The 23,646-nt window shown below is 36.2% G+C and overlaps 1 protein-coding gene across 1 annotated transcript in view; it reads right to left on the reverse strand.

The window, feature by feature from the left end:
* Positions 1-16,358: 16,358 nt before the first annotated feature.
* The window catches only part of LOC145684124 (androgen-dependent TFPI-regulating protein-like), a 74,701-nt gene continuing 67,413 nt past the window's right edge, over positions 16,359-23,646 (reverse strand). Inside the window, exon 5 of the mRNA XM_081756050.1 lies at positions 16,359-19,542. Within this exon, the coding sequence (XP_081612176.1) occupies positions 19,496-19,542 (47 nt within the window). The 3' untranslated portion in view covers positions 16,359-19,495. The remainder of the gene's footprint in view (positions 19,543-23,646) is intronic.

Consider the following 23,646-nt stretch of genomic DNA (forward strand, 5'->3'; position numbering starts at 1 on the left):
TTGTCGTGGGAAACAGTTTGGATTGGTACCAACAAGTACACAGTGAATCACATCGGTGTGGTACACAGTGGACTGATCCACTATGTACTGTACCTCATTCTGTTTATAGAAGTTCAATGTATTTGGCAGAATTCTCGTTTAGAAAGAAGTCATAGTATTGGCATTTCACGGAGCTTTTACTATCACGTTACAGATTAATGGTTTGACCACAAGGAAAGACACGCAAGGCAACATGAAAGACATTTGTTTCGATGAGAGAAGCAGTGCAACAAGTGGTGGTGCAGGTGGGATATTCTATTAGCAGCGTTGGTAAATTGAAGAACATTGATTACACAACTTTGAACAGATGTGTCAAAAAATAAGAAAGTACCAGGTGACAATGTTAAAATGAAGTCAAATTATTCTGCACGACAAATATTCACTTCAGAGCTGGAACATTTATTTCAGAAATATATAAAAATGTTCAACAAAATGTCTTAGTCTACGTGGCCATGAGGTGTCTGGCATATTAAATTGACAAGAACAACAATATATCTGCTTAGTGGAGAGAGAAAAAAAAAGCAAAATTTCAGGTCTAGAGTGAATCGTAATAAAAATTTTAGTATTCCAAATCCAGAAGATGTGTTGAATAGCGTCAACCTTAGACTCTCAAGATTAATGTCATTGAACAAACTCAATGTTGAGGCATTCTTTAGTAATTTACGTAACTTATCTACGAAATATCTCAAATTCTGTAGCCTTTCACGTATTTCCAACTAGACATGAACTAGAACAATTCAGACATCCAAGAAAACAATGAGAGAAAGAAGCCAGTGAATAAAAGGAGTCCAAATTCAGCAGCAATCTGAAGCAAAAGGGATAAAATAAAGACTTTCAGTCCTGAAGAAAGGCAAAGAAAATGGTAGTTTAACGGAGAATGATGATTTTAAGTAGGGATGGCCACAAAGATCCGGTACCGGTTCCAGAACCGGATCATAGGAACAGGTTCCAGACCTGGATCCGAAAACCCGGTTCCAGAACCGGATCTAGGAACCGAATCCAGATCCGGATCTGAAAACCCGGTTCCAGAACCGAATCTTAGGAACCGGTTCCAGATCCGGATCTGAAAACCCGGTTCCAGAACCGGATCTTAGGAACCGGCTCCAGACCTGGATCCGAAAGCCTCCAAAGACCCGTAAAGGAGGCACAAAGTTCATCTTCAAAACACTGCAAAGAGGACCATGCGCTTGTGCCCTCCCCGCCCAAACCCTCTTGTGCCTCCAGAAAAAAAAATGGTCCACCAGTGGGTGTTTAGCCAAATGAGTTGGACAGTTTGCCTGTTTAGCCAATGAGTTTGCCAGTTACCCAGTTTATTTATCCAAATGAGACAAGCGGCCGCCGCCTGGGGGCCTGCCTGTCGCTTCCACCATTTCATCTAGCACACTGTTCAGTCTGCCAGCAGCTCGGGTTTAGCGTAGGGATGGTCACAAAGTTTCGGTTCCAGCGGAACCGGTTCCAGACCTGGATCCGAAAATCCGGTTCCAGAACTGCATCTTGGGAACCGGTTCCAGACCTGGATTCGAAAAACCTGTTCCGGAACCGGATCTTCTAGAACCGGATCCGTTCAGACCCGAAAACCGGTTCCACCAGGAACCGGTTCTGGCCATCCCTAATTTTAAGCCAATTGTATTATAAGATTCTTTAGATGATAATGATACTTTAGAAAACGAAATCTTTCAGTTTAACGTCACACGATTATGCCCCTCAGGCTAAGGAAGACGGACCATGTTACTTTAGAGACAGAAACTACTACTTATGATGATTTGGAACAGAGCCAAAGAGAAGTTCAACCTGGGAGTACGTTCTTGTAAGATTTCTTTCATTCACACATTACATTGGTCAAATCATGACTAGGAAAGACAAAGAAAATGATTTTTAGATTTCGTTTCTAAGAAGTGAGAAGATACATGAAAGTTTCGTCCACCCAAATAATCCAGATATTTCACCCACACACAATATTTGAATAGTAAGAGGGCTTCCGAAACCTCTTATTGTGAAGAATAAAATACCGTCTGTTAATATCAGGTTGCCGGTAGAGTTCCATGGAATTGCTCTCCACTAACCTTTTGAAGTTTCAAAGGATGATAATGTCAAGCTGGACATATATTTTTCTCGTCATAGTGAAACTAATAATTTGCATAATTAGACTAATTGAATTCAGTACAGAAAGTTAAATTCTCCATTTTATAACAAATTGCTTACGCTATTGTGCATAATTACTTAAACTACTAAATTTACTAATCCAGAACCAAATATTCGCTGTACAAGATATCAATTTAGTTGTCTAAAAAGTTTGTTTTATAACAGTCGTTTGTATTGTTTATTTTGGTAATTAATTCCTGAAATTATGCTATTAAGATAGTGTAATACTTCAATTCTAACTTTTATTTAGAATTTTAAAATTTATTTTGTAGTTTGAGTAATAGTACAGATTTTGACAATAATGCTTACAATTTTATGTAGATTTGGAGATTTTGAAATGATGAGATTCATTACTTTCAACACATTGTTCCTTTGATCCACTGTATACGCATATATGATCCACTGTGTACGATGGTGGAACACAGTGAATCACTTTACAAGCATTAGCGTTAACTGTAACTGTAAGATAGAGGAGCGCTACAAATTAATAAATTTACTTACGAATGTAGTGGAGATATGTATCCATGTTCTACACCAAACAAATTCCAGTAATACTTACATTAAACGGATTTATGCTGAAAGTTTTAAAAATCCACTGTGTACTACCTTCCCCTACTGCACCTACTGCAAAAACGTTGGTAATGTACGTTTGAGCACGATCAGATACATGTATGACGCTGGAAACTTACCTCCGGACTATATCCTGAAATCATCATTAATACTTATGATAACACCAGTGGCGTATTTAGGATTTTGTTTCGGGAGGGGCTATGCACAACACGTGAATAAGCGCTTATATTTCCCCTTTTGGGTGCGGACAAATTTTAATGAAATTTTGCATATTACAAATTTATTTCGGGAGGCTTAAGCCCGATAGCCACCCCCTAAATACGCCACTGGATAACACTTTTTTTTATTATCTTTTACACTGATTAAGTATATTTGATTATCTCGAACAAGGAAAGACAATTACAGGAGACAACCAAGAAATACATGGAAACTTTAAGAATAGTTCATTATTAATCCAACAATCTTAAGGCAACTAACTGCTAAATTACGTACTCCCATCTAAGAGAAACGCTGTGGAATGATGATCCCTGTTGTGCTGTTCCATTGCGATAATGGACCCTCCTACACTCCCAAGCTGAGGCAGTAGCAATTCATGAATAAGGGTTCAAACTTATCCCCTATTCCTACATATATTTGATACACTTTGGCGAGATTATTACATAGAACCAGGCGTCACTGATTACACAGTAGTAAGGGTAGAACTATATCTAGTCGACTCAGCAAAAAAAATTTGAGAAGTAAAAGGTCGAAGGTCAAGGTTCCTTGCCCAAGGTCAATGACCTAAGGGTGCCTAGGACCACCCCCTCTATGTTTTGGCACGGGTACGTAGGACCACTCCTCTTTAAATTTTCGAAATTGCCAAATCTAAAAAAAATGGTTTGGTAACATAGGACCGGGGTATGTACCTCTGTAAGTTTGGGTGGCCCATCTCGTTCCCTTTCATGGATTAAAAAAAATACCAAAAAAAAAATTCAAATTTCGGAAGTTTTTGATCCAATTTATTCTTTTTGATAAAGTCTTATTACCTTATATGGTTGTATGGTTCCCTTTCATGAGGCATGGGTATATTGGCGCATCCCTTTGAAAATTTGGGAAAGGTACATTGGCCCACCCCTTAAATTTTGGAAATTGACAAATTTCCGTATGGTAGTATACGATCCCAGTATATCCTAATATATAAATTTGATTGGTTCATCTCGTTCCCTTTCATGGGTAAAAATGCCAAAAATTCAAATTTCGGAGATTATTGACCTAATTTATTCTCTTTGATGGGGTCTTTATTACCTTATATGGTTGTATGACGCGTACAGGGATCCATTTCCTTTCATAAAGCATGGGTACATTGAAGCACCCTTAAATTTCAGGAGGGGCACGTAGGACCACCCGTCCAGTTTGGGAATTGTCAAAAACAACAATTGGTTAATATATCTAGGACCCTAATATATACTATTATAAATGTGGATGGTCTATATCGTTCCCTTCAGTGGGTTTAAAATTGTCAAATATTAGTACGGCCACATGTTTGCCATGAGGTCGGTTAACTCCTTTGATGAGGGATTCTTATATAATTATATGGATGTGTACAAGGATTCATTTCCTTTCATAAGACATAAGTACATTGGTGTTCCCCTCTTAAATTTCGAAAGGGTACATTGGTTCACCCCTTAAATTTGGTATTGTTAAAACAAAATTTGGTAAATGTTCTGTAAGACTCAGGTAAATTTGGGTGGTCCTAATTATTCACTTCCGAATTGTTCACTAACCGCTTAGCCATTAATTATTTTTTAGAATATTTTCGTATATATATCATGTGTATTATCTGATACGTGAGATAAATAACTCTATTTAGCTTGCGAACAGAAGAAGTGTATGAACTAGGGATGGCCAATTCCGGAATTTTTACTTTCCGGAATCCGGAAAGTAAAATCGGAAAATTCCGGAATTCGGAAAAATTCCGGATTTTGGAAAAATTTCGGAATTCGGAAAAAATTCGGAATTCGGAAAAATTCCGGAATTCAGAAAAAATCCGGATTTCGGAAAAATTCCGGAATTCAGAAAAATTCCAGAATTCGGAAAAATTATTTTTTCTTTTTGTAATCCTAAGAATTTTGTTCAAATGCAAACGAACAAATTTCCTTTTTGTAATCCTAAGAATGTATGATGCAAGTTACGCTGAAACTTACATCCTAAAGTATACACTACTCAATCTTCCCATGGTTAATGAGATGTAGTCCAAAAGTACGATGCATTCCTAATATTTAATTTTTGTTTTACTGTGATATTGTCCAGAGGTAAGACATATATCACACTGAGATAAACAACTTGACAGAATGAAGATATCATACGTAGTTTTCCAGAAAATCGTGAGAAACGAATTTTTATGAAGTTAAAATATGCGTCGCTTGTTGCCAGTGTGATGCAATTGATAACTTTTATGCTGGAATAGTTTTATTATTATTATTATTATTATTATTATTATTATTATTATTATTATTATTATTATTATTATTATTATTATTATTAATAATAATAATAATAATAATCGTTTGTGTACTGTAAAAGAAAAATATGAACCGTTAAGTACTAGATTTTATCTATTGTTTTTTGATATCTTCTAACAGTAATAACAAACTGCTTGTAAATACGCAATGATTATCAAGGACAATGGCATATTAATGTAAGGACTACTCTGCAGACTAGCAATAAACAATAAACAATAGTTCAAAAAAAAAAAAAGTAACTAACTTGGGCACGTCAGAATGTTCGCGAGAATATAGGGACCCATTGAGACTATACGTGGTGTAATTATTACTCAAAGGGCCGTACAATGGAGGCATTAACGTTAATGTTAATGGCACTAATGAGCACTTACTTGCTCTAACGGTTAACCTCATTTTTGAGATGATTCTTAGAAGTGGGCGTGTTGGCATGCAGTTAGAAGACATATCCATTATTTAAAAAGCACACGTTATCTGTGAAGTGCTAACGATTTGCGTCACTATCGAACACTAACATAGCACTAGCGACGTTTAAAGTCGAAATTGGAGTCTGACATAAGTGGCTTGTCAACTTCACGGACATTATATTTTCCTTGTATGCGAGAATTTTGCGCCCAGGAAATTTGTGCCCTACCACAAAAATAGGAAAAAATGCGCTCGCAATATATTTGTACTGGGATGTTTGCGCCCTACCCCAAAAAGAGGGGAAAATGCGCCGGCTATATATTTGCACTGGGATGTTAGCGCCCTACAATTCAACTTATTTTTGTATTGTGTAAAGTAACTTCCACTCACACTTGAACTAGGCTTGCCTCTCATCGTCTCAGTGAGTTACTCCATCCGGTATAATATTCCGAACAAATGAAAAAAAATACAATTTTAGTTCACTAAAGGGCAATCCATACAAATACAATTTTTCATTATACTACAAAATTTACAATAAAAGTATAAATGACTGATATATAATTAAATTATACTCTTTGATTATATTAATAAATAATCTACAAAAGGCTGTTTGGCTCTACCCAGATATCTCTGTTCGCAATCCTTGCAAGTTGTTTGGCTTTTTAGGACACAAAATGTAGAAAAGAAAATGTAAAGTGAATGTAAAATCAGTTCAGTAATATTATCAAGAAAACTATGTACAGTGTGTTTACTTGCTGGAATTACACTTTAAACACACAACTGCGTTCAGTCGTTCTTTCAGAAAAAATGTTCCGGGGGCCACAGTTAGTATTCCGGAGGGGGTCACTGCTGGTACTATTCTATTTATTATTATATTATAGACGTATTATTTTGGTCTCCTCCGAGGGGGCACTTTGAGAGCTCTGGGGAGGCCAGTGTTCCCCCAAAATCATCTCTGGAAGAAGCAGTGATTGCGTTGATCCGTTGTGTTCTTTTGGCTTATATTGAAGTTTATTGTCCCCTTATATAGCCACAATGAAAATAAATCACAAATGGCATGGTTGTGGGGGGGGGGGAGGATTGTTTATGCTGTAATGTCAGCCCTTCCGAGCAAATGCGTAAGCTCGAATAGGTTCTTTTATTTCGCAGGGCTCAAACTTCCCGGTGGAGGTACATTGCAGGCGCAATTTTCCCTGTTCTTGAGGTAGGGCGCAAATTTCCCAGACGCAAAATTCTCGACACCGTTCGAATGACCTCGGAAGACTATATCTTTTACAATACTTTTTATAATTTTTTACTCGAGATTTCTTCATAGCTTCTTATTAAAATACTTACTAATATATCCTCATTTTATTGTCCTAACCAATCAATATGGGTATGTTGTCAGTAAAATATTTAGATTGATCGAGCCTCTGGTGTGTAACCACAGTATTTCATATCATCCCTCCATTAGAAATCTTGGCTAAACGAACCAATATATGTTGCCAATAAAATAGTTTAGAATGATTGAGCCCCTGGTAAATAACCACAGTATTTCGTGACAGACCCCCCCCCCCCGTTCCTATTACCATATTCTAGCTACGTGCCTGACTCAGCTAATTCTTTACATTCTTTACCAAGCACACATTTTCTAAAGCGGAAATGCTCTCTAAATATCTAAGCTCATTATTTTCAGCAGATGCACAAATTGGGTAACATTCTATCTACATGAATGTTATATATGTCGATTACTGGAAACCGTTTCTCGCTATCTATTACCATATTTACTATATAATGATTAACGTTAAAACCGGAAATGGTTGATTTGTACCGCTTCCGGTTTGAATATTACATTCATCAGGGAACTCGATTCTTAACTATTGACTCTGTACATCGTGGCCAAAATTGATGGTAATCCATCAGATAGTTCTTGAGACTGTTTGTTTCACTGACGGACAGAATGAATATATGGCTATAGAGTTTTGATAAACTAAATTCGTTAATGAGTGATGATGGAACAAATATAAGAAAGGGAACCAAAAGTAGGCCTACCACCGGAAAAATTTTCGAACACAAAATTAGCCATCGAAAACCCACATGTCCTGGGTTAGAATACCATAGATGAAAACTCTACCACTGAGTCATCAATCACCCGCTTATTAGTTTTATTAATTATTATATTAATATAAATTAATGAATGCCTGCTTATGTTAATTATTGAACAATTACATTGTATACTTCGTAAAGTCAAAAATTATAAATTTGTATTTACTGTACATACAGTGAGCGCAGAAAGTGTTCGTACACCTATGCTATTGAAACGAGAATGCCTGCGAAAAAGAAACAGAAAATTTAAGAAGTGTAATAACACACACAATATGAATACTGAAAACTAAGCTTTATGAATATATCAATAAAGAACCACGAAGACAAGTTTAATGGTCAGAAAGTAAATAAATTCCGTAGAAAGTGTATAGAGTAGACGCAAAAAGAGATCGTACACCTGACGTACGAATACAAAACAAAGATACCACAACTGGGGTTCACTAGTATTCACCTGATTATACACCTCTGTATAGCATGACGAATAACAGAATGAGTTTAGTTGGGAATAGGAGTGAAAAAACTGCACGGTGGGCTGTCAAAATGGGAAGCAACCGAACAGAAACAAATGAGGAGACAAGAAAAGTAATTATTAAATTGCATAAGAAAGGTACGTATTTGAGAAAGATAGCAAACCTTGCAGACAGGCCACGTTCAACAGTACAAACAATAATTGCAGTGGCGTAGCACACTTTTGCGGGCCCCCCCGCAAAGTATAGAGAAGGGGCCCCACTTTTAAAGCCGACACAAGTAAGGTGGAAGTTCTACTTCTTTAAAACTTTATTCCTCGCAAGACTTCGGGGCCCCTATACACCGGGGCCCCCCCGCACTGCGGGGGTTGCGGGGGCAGCTGCTACGCCACTGAATAATTGCGATGTATAATGTTTCTATCACTGTGCGAAAAAAAAAAAAAAAAAAAAACTGGAAGACCAAGAGTGTTGAGTGAACAAGATAAACGTTACATTATTAGGGAAAGAAAAAAGGTTCCGAAAAGTAGTGCTGTGCAATTGGCAATGGATCTGGAAACACGCGGTGTTAAAGTATCAGCCAGTACAGTACGGAATATTTGCAGGGTATCATGGTCGGATAGCCAGGAAAATGTTATGGGTGAACAAGACAAATCGTATAAAGAGACTAAAGTTTGAAAAAGAGTATAAAGATAAGGGATCAGGCTTCTTTCAGGAATAGGGTCACATTTTCGGACGAAAGTAAATTTAATCTTATCGAATCCAATGGGAGGCGTATGGTATGACGCAAGGTGAATACAGAGATGAATCCTCAAAATCTCGTCCCTAAAGTAAGACACGGAGGAGGGTCCGTGCTCGTCTGGGGTTGTATGAGTGCCTCAAGAGTGGGTCGTCTCCACTTTATCGATGGAGTGATGATCCACAAAGTGTATATTAACATATTAAAGGAAAATCTCCATACTAGTGCGCAGAAAACAATTTATTGTTCAGCAAGGCAACAACTCCAAACATACAGCGGAAAATACTCGATTGTGGCTACTCTATAATACCTTGAAACAGCTTCGCACACCTCCCCAATCCCCAGACATGAACCCCATAGAACATCTATGGTCTGTTCTGGAGACAAGAATCAGAAGGCACAGCTTCTCTACTAAAGAAGGCCTGAGAAAAGCTATTCAAGAAGAATGGGACATAATCAGTCCCGAAGCTACTAACTAACTAACTCTATGGCCTATGGAACCCGGAGGTTCAATGCCGCGTTCACAAAAGCTCTCCAGTGACTTCTATAGTCCCGAAGCTACAGAACTACGAACTACTACAGGTGAAAGCAATGCCATGAAGACTACAGACAATCATTAACGCACAGGGTAATCCCACACAATATTAAATAACGTAATATACTTTATAAGCATTAATTCAATCATAAGTGTACGGTGACTTTTTGCGTTTACAAAAAAGGAATTCTCTCTTTTCTTCTGAGCAAATAGTGATTGTCTTTGTTTGGCCTTTCTCTTGTATATAGAAATAAAATGTATGAATGTGTAGTCTTAATTCTGGTTATATATATATTTTCCACCTCCCGTTCTCATGCTAGCTGTTTTCAATATAAAGTATGCATGGTGTACGAGCACTTTCTGCGCTCACTGTAGGTATGTTGACAATAAGCGAATGTTATTAGAATATTTGTTGAGATTTCTTTTCCTTCACTACCTTTCGCCTGGTTAAAAAGTAGTTTGCAGTGCTTTGGAGCAGCTGCAGGTGGGAATGCGATAATGTTTGAGACATACCGGCGACTTTTTTGTGTGTGAAAATAAGACCTTCCTCATAAAGCAGTAAATAACTGCAGTAGCAATTGTCTACGTAAGTGATAAAGACATATCCAACTACAAGAAACTAATACAGTATATATATTCATTATTGTGTTTCTCTTTTAACAGCTACTAGGTAGGGATGGCCAATTCCAGAATTTTTACTTTCTGGAATCCGGAGAGTAAAATCGGAAAAATTCCGAATTTTTTCTAAATTCCGGATTTTTTCCGAATGTCCGAATTTATCTGAATTCCGGAATTTTTCTGAAATCCGGATTTTTTCCGAATTCCGGAATTTTTCCGAATTCCGGAATTTTTCTGAATTTCGGAATTTTTCCGAAATCCGGATTTTTTCTGAATTCCGGATTTTTTCTGAATTCCGGATTTTTTCTGAATTCCGGATTTTTTCCGAAATCCGGAATTTTTCCGAATTCCGGATTTTTTTCGAATTCCGGAATTTTTCCGAAATCCGGAATTTTTCCGAAATCCGGAATTTTTCCGAATTCCGGATTTTTTTCGAATTCCGGAATTTTTCCGAAATCCGGAATTTTTCCGAATTCCGGAATGTAAATTTTCCGATTCCGGAAAACAAAATTTCCGGAATCCGGATTCCGGAAAATTTTGGCCATCCCTAGTATGAACATAATGGTTGCACTTGAAATCGATTTTTCGTAGTGGTAGAAATATTTATCCTGTCCCCAAGGGGTAGTATATAAGGATGATGACATGAAGAACGCTAGTACTATAGAAAGCTACAATCATGCCAAATTCCGACTTTCCACGACAACCGGAAGTACCCCTTTAATTTATGCCAGTTCATGTAGTTTATATATAGGGGTCTATATATATATAATATAAATAATGCTTGTGTTTTCCATGAAAAGTTGTAAGTGTAATTCATAATTGTGGCATTTTACAAAATGTTTTCAAATCCAAATCAAATTCCGTTTCCAAATACAAAATTCCTACTCCCCAATATAAACTTAAATCTCGATACTAGCAATCAGTGATGGTAACTTTTTCTATTTTTTTTTTTTTTATTTATTATGAATATTCACTTAAAGGATGACGCAAAAGTCTGGATACACCCCTATAAAAGTCGAACAATGTAAGGAATCATAATTTCGTTTGATGTGGGGTAAAACTTATAGGAGCTATGGCGATAGTGGCGACAATCTTGAAATCCGCCATATTGGATTTGGGTTACGTTTCTCAAATGGAAAGGGGGTCATGTCGTGTACCATTTTAGACTAACTTTTTCTGAGGTATACATCTGTGCAATCCGTTTTGCGATGTCTGTATTTATGTGGGAGTTATGACCTATTAAAATTTGGGACACTTGTCAGAGTTGGCATTACAACATATGCTCAATATGACCTCCATTGCAATGGATACACAATCGGAGTCTTTTTTTTGACAGTCCTGGAAACTGTTCATCCAGAAACTGCCTGGTCTCAGTAGCATAGTGGGGAGATGCACCGTCCTGTTGGAAGAAAATTGGGAAAACACCCTTCGGATTCAACAATATTGGAAACATAATCACGGAGCACGTTAAGATATCTCCCTCATTCAAGGTTCCATCAATAAACACCGAATCCACAATTGTTGCGTCCCATATTCCACACCAATTCATCACTTTTCCACCAACAGAACCTTTACAATGATCCACTCACGAGGGGTTTGCATCTGACCAGTAACTGCGATTTTATCAATATCGATATATTTATAAACATATATATATATATATATATATATATATATATATATATATATATATATATATATATATATATATATATATATATATATATATATATATATATCGGGTGTTGCAAAATAAGTGTTACAACTCTTGGGAGGTGATTCCTACCAATGAGACAAGAAAAAAAGTTCTCTTGAACTTTCGGCTATCGGACATAGTTTCAGATCTACAAGGTGCCGAAAGCGTGGGAAAATGACTTTCGGACGCCAATAGTTCGGAAACTATCCAACGTAAAGAGGGCGGATAAAAAATTCACTGAAGAAGTCGTACCAGCTCTATTGAATTTTACATATTTCACAATCCTACCACGCACGCGCAAGGGATTCCCTAAAGGAACGTAGGGATTCCCGGATAATCTGCCAAATGAAAATTGCTATAAATGATATGAATTGATAGGATTTCTACCAGGTAACAATAATTCGTTTGTCTCAAGTCGATATCTGGAACAAATACAAAATGGCGGACAACTTTTTGCCCGTTGTGTGTGGTTGCATAATCGCCAGGTACGGATGTTGGCCAACAGTGACATTCTGAGTATTTAGTGTAGTGAATTTGTATTCAAACGCTCTAGAAAGACATCTGGAGTGTCGGTAGAGCGTAACAGATGAAGGAAGGTGATTCACATGTGTGGAAACACGTAACGAAAAATGACCAGAAATATACTCTATAAACGTGAGTTCAAAGAGTCGGAAATGTGAGGAATACAACACTGCCGTGTCGTGACAAAACGCTGTAACTTTGGCGGAGAAGTTTTGCGAAAATGAGCCGTAAAGTTTTAATTCGAAAATGTGATCTGTATCGTTGCGTGTAGAACCAGTGTAACTAGGCAATAATGGTCAACCAATCAGTTTTCACCAAATTTAATCACACAACATGCATTTACGTAACATTACATGTAACCACGTGTTTCCAAAGTCAAGATACACTGGTTCTACACGATACAGATCACATTTTCGAATGAAAACTTTTAGGCTCATTTTCGCAAAACTTCTCCGCCAAAGTTACAGCGTTTTGTCACGACACGGCAGAACAAGAACATGAAAGTCATTGCCAATTCACCAATAATATTCCCTCAAACCGATGCAATATAATATGTAAGGTTGCATACCAATAAGGATGCAACAACTGAGGCCAAGGAGACTCACAAAGAAACTGGGGAAACTAAAGGAATGTGACTAGTGGGATCGCATGATCGATATTGAAATGTGGCAAATGTGTATGTTGATATCGACATATAGCTAATGGAAAAATGTCAACATGTTCTACTGCCGTTCAGAAATCGTCCCACGTAGGGAAAAATAGGAAACTAACGTTTTAAACTCTGCTATTATATCTGGTGCACTTTCTGGTAAACCGTAACTAGAACACGAATGTATCAATGTCTCCTCTTTTCTAAGATGTTGTCCCACACTCGACACATATGAAAAGAAATCTTTTAATCCATGGTCCAAATTCTGATAGAACGTGAAAGTAGCAAACTTGTATCTTGCCCTCCGTTTTCTGGGTAATATGACGTACTCGAAATATAGGAAAATACCTCCAGAAATTCGTATCTTGCACACAGTGTACATACCAGGACAAAGAGGAAAATGAACCAATTTGGCACATGTATCACTACTGCTTGAACACCATACAAATGGAAAATAAATCGACATGAGAAACAAAACAAAAAAAGTCTGAAAGCTCTGATTGTTTACAACTGTGCGATAAGAATAACAAAATGAAACACACATGCATATCGGAATGCTGGCAAGAGTACTTGCCAAAGAAAGTGGGTACTACTCAAAGAAATGAATACAAAGAAAGTGATGCTCCCTCGTAGTCTCAGGGCTTGAGAGCTCGCTCTCGCGCGCGTGGTCGCAGTTTCAAATCCTGCTTGGAAACCACGGTCTCAGATTCAAAACCGGAGTAGTGGTTCGGATCCCACTTTAAACTGTAGGTCCCACCTGTGCCTAGCCCTGTCGTTGAAAGAGATACTAAACGCCATAACATAAGCAAAAGAAGACGGTGGAGTAAACGCGCACGATGACAGGTAACGCATCGAGGCATTTACAGGGATATTTCTTGCTTGTAATCAAGTAGTCCGGGGTGGAGACACAAGTGGTTCGGATCCTATGTTAAACTGTAGAAAGTCACCCGACCTCACACCGGTGGATTTCTTTTTGTGGGGGGAAATGAAACGGCTTGTGTATGACACCCCCGTGGAAAGTGCTGAGGACCTCGTTGCTCGCATCAATGCCGCTGCTGGGACCATTAGTGATATGCTACATGGAATGCGCCTACCAGACAAGCTGTGCTTCGCCGGTGTCATCTTTGTATTGACGTCAATGGAGAACACTTCCAACAACGTCTCTGAATATTATAGTGTTTGTGAGGCTGTCATCGTACTGCATAGTTTCTTAAAGTGCATGGTACAAGATACAAATAGTGTAGATCCTGAAGCTTATTGTTAATTTTTTTCTAATTGTTAATTGTTCTGTGCCCCCCCCCTTTCTTCAGCTCATTTTCTTTTCTTTCTGATGCCATTCTAGCGTTAGTGGGACCTGTGCCGATTTGTTTTATTTATTCTTCGTTGAAATGTGCACTATACAAATTTGAGGCTTTATTTTCCTATATTTTGAGTGCGTAATATTGTCCCAGAAGAAGTGGGACATGCTAACATATTGTTACTTTCAAGCTGTATCAGAATTTGAACCATGTCTTTTAGAGAGTTATTTCCCATGTTTCGAGTGTGGGACAATGTTCCAGACGAAGGGGGTCGTGGATTCAATTGTGTTCTACTTACGTTGTACCAGAATGTGACTTATGTGTACTAGAACATATTACAGTTATTCTCCTATGTTTTGAGTGTGGGACAATGTTCCAGTATAGGTGGGACATGGATATAATTGTGTTCTTTTTACGTTGCACTACAATACGAACCAAGTGTAATAGCAGCATGTACAAAGTTAGTTTCCTATTTTTCCCACATGGGACGGTACCACAGCTGTAGTGGGACATGTTAACATTTTTCAATTAGCTATATGTCTATATCAACATACACATTTGCCACATTTCAATATCGATCATGCGATCCCACTAGTCACATTCCTTTAGTTTCCCCAGTTTCTTTGAGTCTCCTTGGCCTCAGTTGTTGCATCCTTATTGGTATGCAACCTTGCATATTATATTGCATCGGTTTGAGGGAATATTATTGGTGAATTGGCAATGACTTTCATGTTCTTGTTGTATTCCTTACATTTCCGACTCTTTGAACTCACGTTTATAGAGTATATTTCTGGTCATTTTTCGTTACGTGTTTCCACACATGTGAATCACCTTCCTTCATCTGTTACGCTCTACCGACACTCCAGATGTCTTTCTAGAGCATTTGAATACAAATTCACTACACTAAATACTCAGAACGTCACTGTTGGCCAACATCCGTACCTGGCGATTATGCAACCACACACAACGGGCAAAAAGTTGTCCGCCATTTTGTATTTGTTCCAGATATCGACTTGAGACAAACGAATTATTGTTACCTGGTAGAAATCCTATCAATTCATATCATTTATAGCAATTTTCATTTGGCAGATTATCCGGGAATCCCTACGTTCCTTTAGGGAATCCCTTGCGCGTGCGTGGTAGGATTGTGAAATATGTAAAATTCAATAGAGCTGATACGACTTCTTCAGTGAATTTTTTATCCGCCCTCTTTACGTTGGATAGTTTCCGAACTATTGGCGTCCGAAAGTCATTTTCCCACGCTTTCGGCACCTTGTAGATCTGAAACTATGTCCGATAGCCGAAAGTTCAAGAGAACTTTTTTTCTTGTCTCATTGGCAGGAATCACCTCCCAAGAGTTGTAACACTTATTTTGCAACACCCGATATATATATATATATATATATATATATATATATATATATATATATATATATATATATATATATATATATCGACATTATATATATATATATATATATATATCGACATTATATATATATATATATAATATAAATTTTTCATAGTTCTGTAATATTTGTATGTTTCCTATTGTTCTGGGTCCTAAATGAAAATGTTTTCGTTACATATTGATCTTACTTTTAGTTCATATCAACATTTACCAGAGAATTTATTAATTTTTCAGCGAGCTAAGAGTTAAGGAAGAAAGACAAAAATATTTTTTTATTGTTGTTGTTATGGCGGAAACTTCATAACGAGGAATTACATAATTTATATGGTTTACCCAACATTGTTAGAGTCGTCAAGTCTAGGAGGCTTAGATGGGCGGGTCATGTAGCTAGAATGGAAGAAAGTAGAGACGCTTTCAAAGTCTTGACTGGAAGGCCAATCGGAAAACGACCATTAGGAAGACCTAGGTGCAGATGGCAGGACAATATTAAGATGGATCTCGCAGAGATTGGAATACAAAGTAGAAACTGGATGCAGTTAGCTAAGGATAGAAGTCAGTGGAGAGCTTTTGTGAACGCGGCATTGAACCTCCGGGTTCCATAGGCCATAGAGTTAGTTGTTATGGATATATATCAAGAAATAAAACAAATTGTTAATTTTTAAATGTTATTTTTATTTAACCAGTAAAAACAAACTCACTACTAACTAAACAATATGATGAAAAATAATAAAGGAGTTATTGTTAAATCTTACTAAATACGGTATATCAAGGTATACTCTAACGTTACTCTAATTATAGTTAGAGTACAGTATACTCTAACTATAATTTAGTGAACAAGTATAATCTGAACACTATAAATTGCTTTACCATGTCGCTATAACAATTTCATTATACCTGACTCTAACAGAATTTAATATGAAAAGATTTTAAAAAACGAGCTTATAGTAAATAATATAGGGCTAGATTATTCTGGTCATTGGCATATGTAAACAAGTTTTAATGTGTTCTACCTTCAGATTTTACAGAAGATAAGCACGCACTTATTATTCTTAATGATAAACAGATTTCGCATGTAAAACTTATGAATTTCAAGCAGCATTTGACTTATTTGCTGGCTTTGATCTGAACGGAGCACGTACTTCATGAAAATTAAATTTTGTTATAGAATTTATTATATTTTTAATACTCAACTTTCATCTAAGCAATACTAAATTTATTGAATTTGAAGCTTATAAAATGATAATCATGTCTGTTGTGCTGTGTGGTTGCGAAGAACGTAATCTGAAAATTTTTGAGAATAAAAACCTGAGGAGAATATTCGGACCTAAGAGGGACGGGAACGGAGAATGGGAATATACATAATTGTTTTCAAATCTGTGGTCAGCGGAGCCCTAGAGGGTCGCGAGAGATTGAAAGAGTCCACGAGACATTTTACTTTCATTAAACTTTATTAAATTGTGTTGCTTATAACTAGGATACTGGTACTGTAGACTTATTAAGTACGTTTCCACCAATTGAGAATAATAGAATACCAAAAAATAAAAGGAGGAATAAGTAAATTACCAACCTAGGCTGAAAGATGCATCATCCATCACATATTAGGCTAGGTGAATGTTTAATTCATAATATTAGGCCTAACTGGCATATTATTATTATTATTTTTTAAATATCTCCATTTAGAGTAGTGTTGCTTTGTCATAAATGACACATTTAGTGTTGTAAAATTGTAAAACATTATTTCATTTTCATGATATATAAAACATATTGTAGATTTTCTTTTTGATTGCATAGGGGTCCGTGTAAATCAATAGTCGCTACAAGGGGTCCGCGACATCAGTAAGATTGGGAAACGCTAGAATACATGACTTCATCTGAACCAATATACTTTAATCCAGTGGAAAGAGTTATTGTTTGGAAATGATTTTAAAGGAAATAATTTCAAGAAAGGAACAAAATTTCTCATAACTAGTTTCTAATCCCCCTCCACAAAAATAATGCAGCATTATAACATGTAGCATAATTGTATTTTGTGCGACGTATGGGTAAAATTAAACTTACGAGCTTTGGTATGGGAGCTAAACTTTTTTGTTTTAGCTCGTTGATTCTTCCTAATATAAGCTTTCATTCAGTGTTTGAATTGACACAAGAATTGTTCAGTCTATTTGAATCAATACACAACATATTCTTGTACTTGACAACAATATTCTATGTAGAATCTGTGACAGAACTTGTGATCTGTACGCTACAGACAAGAAAAGTATAGAAATATTTCTTCCTATATTTATTCTCTGTTGAAAATCAATTTCTATGGGCCATTTAAGCAATTATCAATCAGATTCGGGCCATGTCGGGCAAAAGTGGCGCTATAGTCACTATATTCGTTAATACCACAAAAAAAGAAGGGGGGAAACTATGTTGCTTATCAGAATTAGCAACCTTAGATGAAAACGTAAAGTACAAATTTGAATAATATAACACGTATACTGAATTTAGCTACCAGTCTATATCGAAAACATATAAGTCGTTTCTTTAATGTAGTTCAAGAGCATCCTAAAACATCTTTTCTTTTTCACCTCATAGTAGCCTATAACCTCTTCTTTGTATGTATGATAATTTTTGTACAGCTGCCAATACTGCACAGTGTTATTTTTCCTCTGTGTTGAGAACCTCACACTAGTCCCGCTCAATGGTTTCAAGTTTTCCTCAGAGTTTTCTGTGTGTATGTGTGTTTGTTTAATCTTTGTGTGTTGTACGCAGTGATGTTAGTTTGAGGGAAATTTCCCGCAGCGTAGGGAGATATAGCAAAGAATTTTTTAAGGAGGGGAAAAGGGAAATTTTACGAATACGAGATAAAATGTAAGAAAATTTATCTTTTCAACAAATGTTATATTACTAAGCACTGCGGCAGTATGACGAAAGATGGTGGCATTCTTTCCAGAATCCCACACACAAAGTGACAAACTTATTATTATTATTATTATTTGGGGGGCAGAAATGTGCCGCGTTATTGAACAATCTTGTTGCTGCCAACGTAGAAGTAAGTGAAGCAGTACAAATTCTTTAGAACACTAAACTCTCTATTCTCGTTGACGAGAGTACGGACGTATGTTCAGAAAAATATCTGTGAGTTTTACTGAGATACGTTTCTCCTCTTAATGGACGCGTCAGAACAGAACTTTTAGAATTGATCCCATAACGCGTAGCCGATTTTTCTGCAGAAGTTTTCTACGTCTTTAAAGTATGCCTAAACTGCAAAGACATTCCTCTAAATACTATATTATGTATTACAAATGATGGAGCTAGTGTAATGATAGTAACAAAAAATTCTTTTTTCACTAAGCTTCAAGAGGATGTTCAAGATTTTTTTTGTTATGAAATGTATTTGTCATTTTGCAGCATTAGCTGCGAGCAAGACATGTTCAAAATTGCTTAGATCACCACAAGAGCGCCTTCGAGCAGTTTCAAATTACGTGTCGGGTAGTGCTAACAGAAGTAATAACAGAAGATCAAACGCACAAATGCATGTAGATTCGCAATAATGCTCTCTTTAAACATTGATATATAGGAATTTTTTAGCATTTCTGAGGGAAATTTTAACTTGAGTACCTAGCATCACTGGTTGTAGGCTACGTACGCTGATAAATGCTCAGAGGTTTTGTACACGAGTTCAATAGAATTAACCAGTACCAATACATTATAATAGGTATAATACAACAGTTCTATATAGCAGTAAAGGTACTGAGTTTAACAGCAAAAATAGGTTAAGTCCATTTTTCTTTAACAATACTGCAACCTCCTGTGCATGCCAGTGGAAGTAAGAATATTTAAAGTGACTTTCTGGTCGGATCTGCTGTCAGTTGCATTTGATCTCCTGAAAAACAAATGCAGATAATTATAATCAAAATATTTGTTAAAACTTAATTCTTTCGTAACATGCATGTAAAATTGTTAATATACCCACAGAAACTGTGAAACTACATTGAAAAGATTCACTACATTGAAAAGAAAAAGCTGAAGTTTCAAAGTAACAACGTAAGAACACATAATAAATTTCTGCCAATATTCCTCTTGTTCAGGCTGGAAAAATCCTGGACGCCAGGTAGTCAAAGTGATTGGAAATAGAAATCTGGGTTCTAAATAAGTTAAATCAAAAATAAAATTATGAAGGCCCAGATTTGAGAACCCGCGCCTAGCTCACAAGAAAAATTTTCGAGCACTTATCTTGTTTATGATGGTTCTTTCGGCAGCCTGTCTGCCTCTATTCGCTACAGCTTTCTTCAGCTGCAAACCACCGCGATGACCACAAAAGCATTTCCCTTATAGAAACATAGTAAGAAAGTACAGCGCTATATAACACTATTCTTGTAGCATTAAGATAAGAATAATTGTAACAATGGTGTGGGGTGATTACTTGCTAATATGCAGAGTGAATAGTAGAAAAAAAATGAAAGGATGTAATAGGATATGAATATTTTTAAAGGGTGGTGCAGAAAGTGCTTATTTGTAGCCGTAGTATAATAGCATGGAGATTTACGACAAATCTTCAAAATAAAGAAAAGCTATAATACGATAGCCTAGATATTCTCAATCTGTGCATGAACTGATATAGTGCTTAGACTCGAACGTTTTGGGGGCAATACAATAGTAAAGTAATTCTGCTTAAGTGTATAAGTATCTAAAATATTTGTAATTATAGAACTTTACAAATGACCATTAATATATTTCAAACTAGAAAAATAGGTCTTATTAACACGTTACATTTATATACAGTAAGTGTATTACTTATTTTGCCATTTTTCCTTTCCCTATACTACTAAATTTATTTGTAATTTGCAGTAAGAAACTGTGATATGAAAAGATTCCTTGAAGCTTCCAATGCAACTCACAGAGCGATACGGACCTGTGACGTCACGCCAAAACCCTTGTCTGTGCTGCCGTGACGTAAGCAGCTCATTTTCCCATTGTTGGAAGCGTTGTATCTCCGTAACGAAGGAATATTTTTCTTAGATTTTTGGTATGTGGTATATTGAAGACTAGTTCTACAAGATGGTGTCTTTGAATTACAACCTTTGGTCAAAAAGGAAATGTGCATTGTGCATTTAATATTGTCTCAAGAAAAGTTCTCATTCGCACAGGAATTTTATTAGCTTGTTGTAATCAGCATGATTTGGTCTTTCAAATAGCATGCTTAGTTTCTCTGTAGGCTAGTACTTTCTCCCGATCTTCTCTTGTGAGTTGAGTTCAGCAACTTGTTCTGCTTGTTGCATGGGCGCCCGAAACGGAGGGCAGGGTGGGACCCGAGTCCCCCATCTAGCTAAAGAAAATATATTAAATTTCTTAAGATTTTCTAAATACAAATAAAAAAAAAAAATACCAAATGTAATATAGAATCAGGGATTTGAGCCCCCCTCCCCCTAGAAAATTTTCTTCGGGTGCCCATGGCTTGTTGCTCTTAAATCTACGAAAATGTTGCAAAGGATTGGGGTTGGCAAGTCCCATTTGTTACCTACCGTATGATGCAGCAGAAACGTAGGTTGCAAATGAAGTACTGACAACATAGCACAGAGACATGTAATTGAGGGTAATTGACAGTGATTTTAGAAGTTTTCGATATTATGTTGTTCTGCATTGTTTTTCTTTATTTTTTATTTTTAAATATTTTATTTTTATTGACACAACAGGCATTACTGCCCAATTATAGTGTCTACATATGATACCTGAATACATAATGTTACAACTAATACTTGTATACAAAATATTAATACTAATACTTGTATACTTGATACTTGGATATAGAATGTTAGATTAAAATAATATATTCTCCTTGAAAACTATTTTTTTTTTAATGAAATACTCAATATTAGTTTTTTGAACAACTTTTCACAACAATTAAATACGTCTACATCATAAGCGTAGCCATGGGTGGCGATTAGGAGGGGCAAAGGGGGCAGCTGCCCACTTTTTGGAAGTAACCCATTAATGCATATATTTTCATTTGGAAATGTGATTTTTGAATAAAATTTTGAACTTTTTGTATGTATTACTATTTCATAAAAAATGATGCCATATAATATTTTCCGTTGCGTGAGTACGTACTGTTTGTCTCCCCGTGGAGTTAAGAAAGCTACAGATATTGCGTTTTAATTTCCACGGCTCATATACTTCGGATTCCACGTTAATCAGTGAGTCCCGTCTCATACAGTCTAGTTGCTGAAATGGACGTTAAACTCCAAATCAACTAAACAACAATTAATTGCCACCGAAAATAACCCCAAAATTAACCTATTGGAGCACAACAATTCCAGCATACTTTCATTTTTTTAAAAGGGCTGGATATGGTAATCAGCCGCTTTGAAACTAATTGAGAGCACATTTCACCAAAAAAAAAGTCTTACACAAGTTATTCTTTAATTGCACAAAAATTAATAGTTCCAAACATGTATTTTCTTCTTTCTAATAGTAAGGAATATTGATTAAAAAGAGAGTAATAAGAAACTTCTGTCTTTTCCATTGTTTTGCAGTGTAATATACAAGTTAAGTGTTGTGTGTAGGGGTGTACGAGTGTATGTACAATTAAATTTAGAGATTTGAACATAATTCTAGATTCTAGGATTATTTTGTAGACCTACAACTGGAGCATGGAATGATTCTAACGTAAGTATTGTGTTCGGATGTGTTCCAAGAAACTGAAAACTATACCTAATGGACATGAACATGTCTCGGGAAGCTGCAAAAGCAAATATTTCTTTAAATGTCCTAGCATATGCTTATAGTATTTACTATCTTTTATTTTTTAAAAGTAATAGCATACGTTTAATAGCATGTGTGGAATTAAAGATTAAGTTGTTCATTAATCCCCAGTTTCAATATAACTTTTGCAAAACAAGCCTCATTGTTCATTACTATGATTAATATTATAGTGTCTATTTATTTGATTTGCAAATTTGTTATTAAATAGTCTGAGCACAAAATTTTCCGGACAGAATTCTAAAATGTTCATGAGCAAGGAATCAAATCTCTTCTTACATCTTTGTTGTTTTAGAGTACAAAGGACTAGTATCTACTTCCGTTGCTCTTGTCAATTTACTTAATGAAATATGAATTACGGTATTTTAACTGAAAACGATAGTATCCTATTAGTTATACAACTTTTCGTCAAACGAATGGTTAGTAACAACCAGGGAAACTAACATTGATATACAAATATTCAGATCATGTCTTGCCCTCCCCCCACTTTCAACCGTCCAATCGCTAGAACTTTATATTTGGATGTGCTGAAAGAAAACAAATTAAGCACTGTGCTTTTTAAATATCTTTCTAGCTTTGCAATACAATCATTTGACACTTTAACTGTACTGATGTTTTTAAAGGAATATAAATTCCAGTGTTGCAAATTTCTGGATGTAGCTATGTAGTAGGAAAAAATCAAAATGCATAGAAATTACACACACACAAAATGTTCATAAATGTTACAAACAAATATATCAGAGTGCACATAATCTACAACAAGAGATGTCTGTCAAAAAAAGCACAATGATCTTAAATTCATCGATAAACGAAGCTCTTTTCTGTTCCACAAACAACAAGAGCAGGGCTTCCAATCTATCCTACTTCTGAGTTGCTTTTAATTTACTTTTAACTTGAGTAAGCTTGGAGAAAGCTTTCTCATACGTGCAGCATGTGACAGATATAAAAGAGAAGCGCTGTATTACAGAGTAGAGTGCAGAAAATATCTCCTATCTTTTTCCAACCCTTGAAACCATTCCTGCAGCGTAACAGAAGAACTTTCCTTGGATACAGACGATTTTCCTTTCAGAAGTCTTACTTCTGCCGCCAACTCGTCGCCTGACAATTTGATTTTTCTAGCTTAGAGGGCTATTTCTTCATCCTTTACATTCAAGTCAACCAGATTTCCCATGGCATTGATGATCCCAATAGTTTCTTGACTAAATCTGTCATCAAGACCACAAACAAC

Source organism: Thermobia domestica, chromosome 4, assembly GCF_964235325.1.
Source record: "Thermobia domestica chromosome 4, izTheDome1.hap1.1, whole genome shotgun sequence".
Classification (NCBI taxonomy): domain Eukaryota; kingdom Metazoa; phylum Arthropoda; class Insecta; order Zygentoma; family Lepismatidae; genus Thermobia; species Thermobia domestica.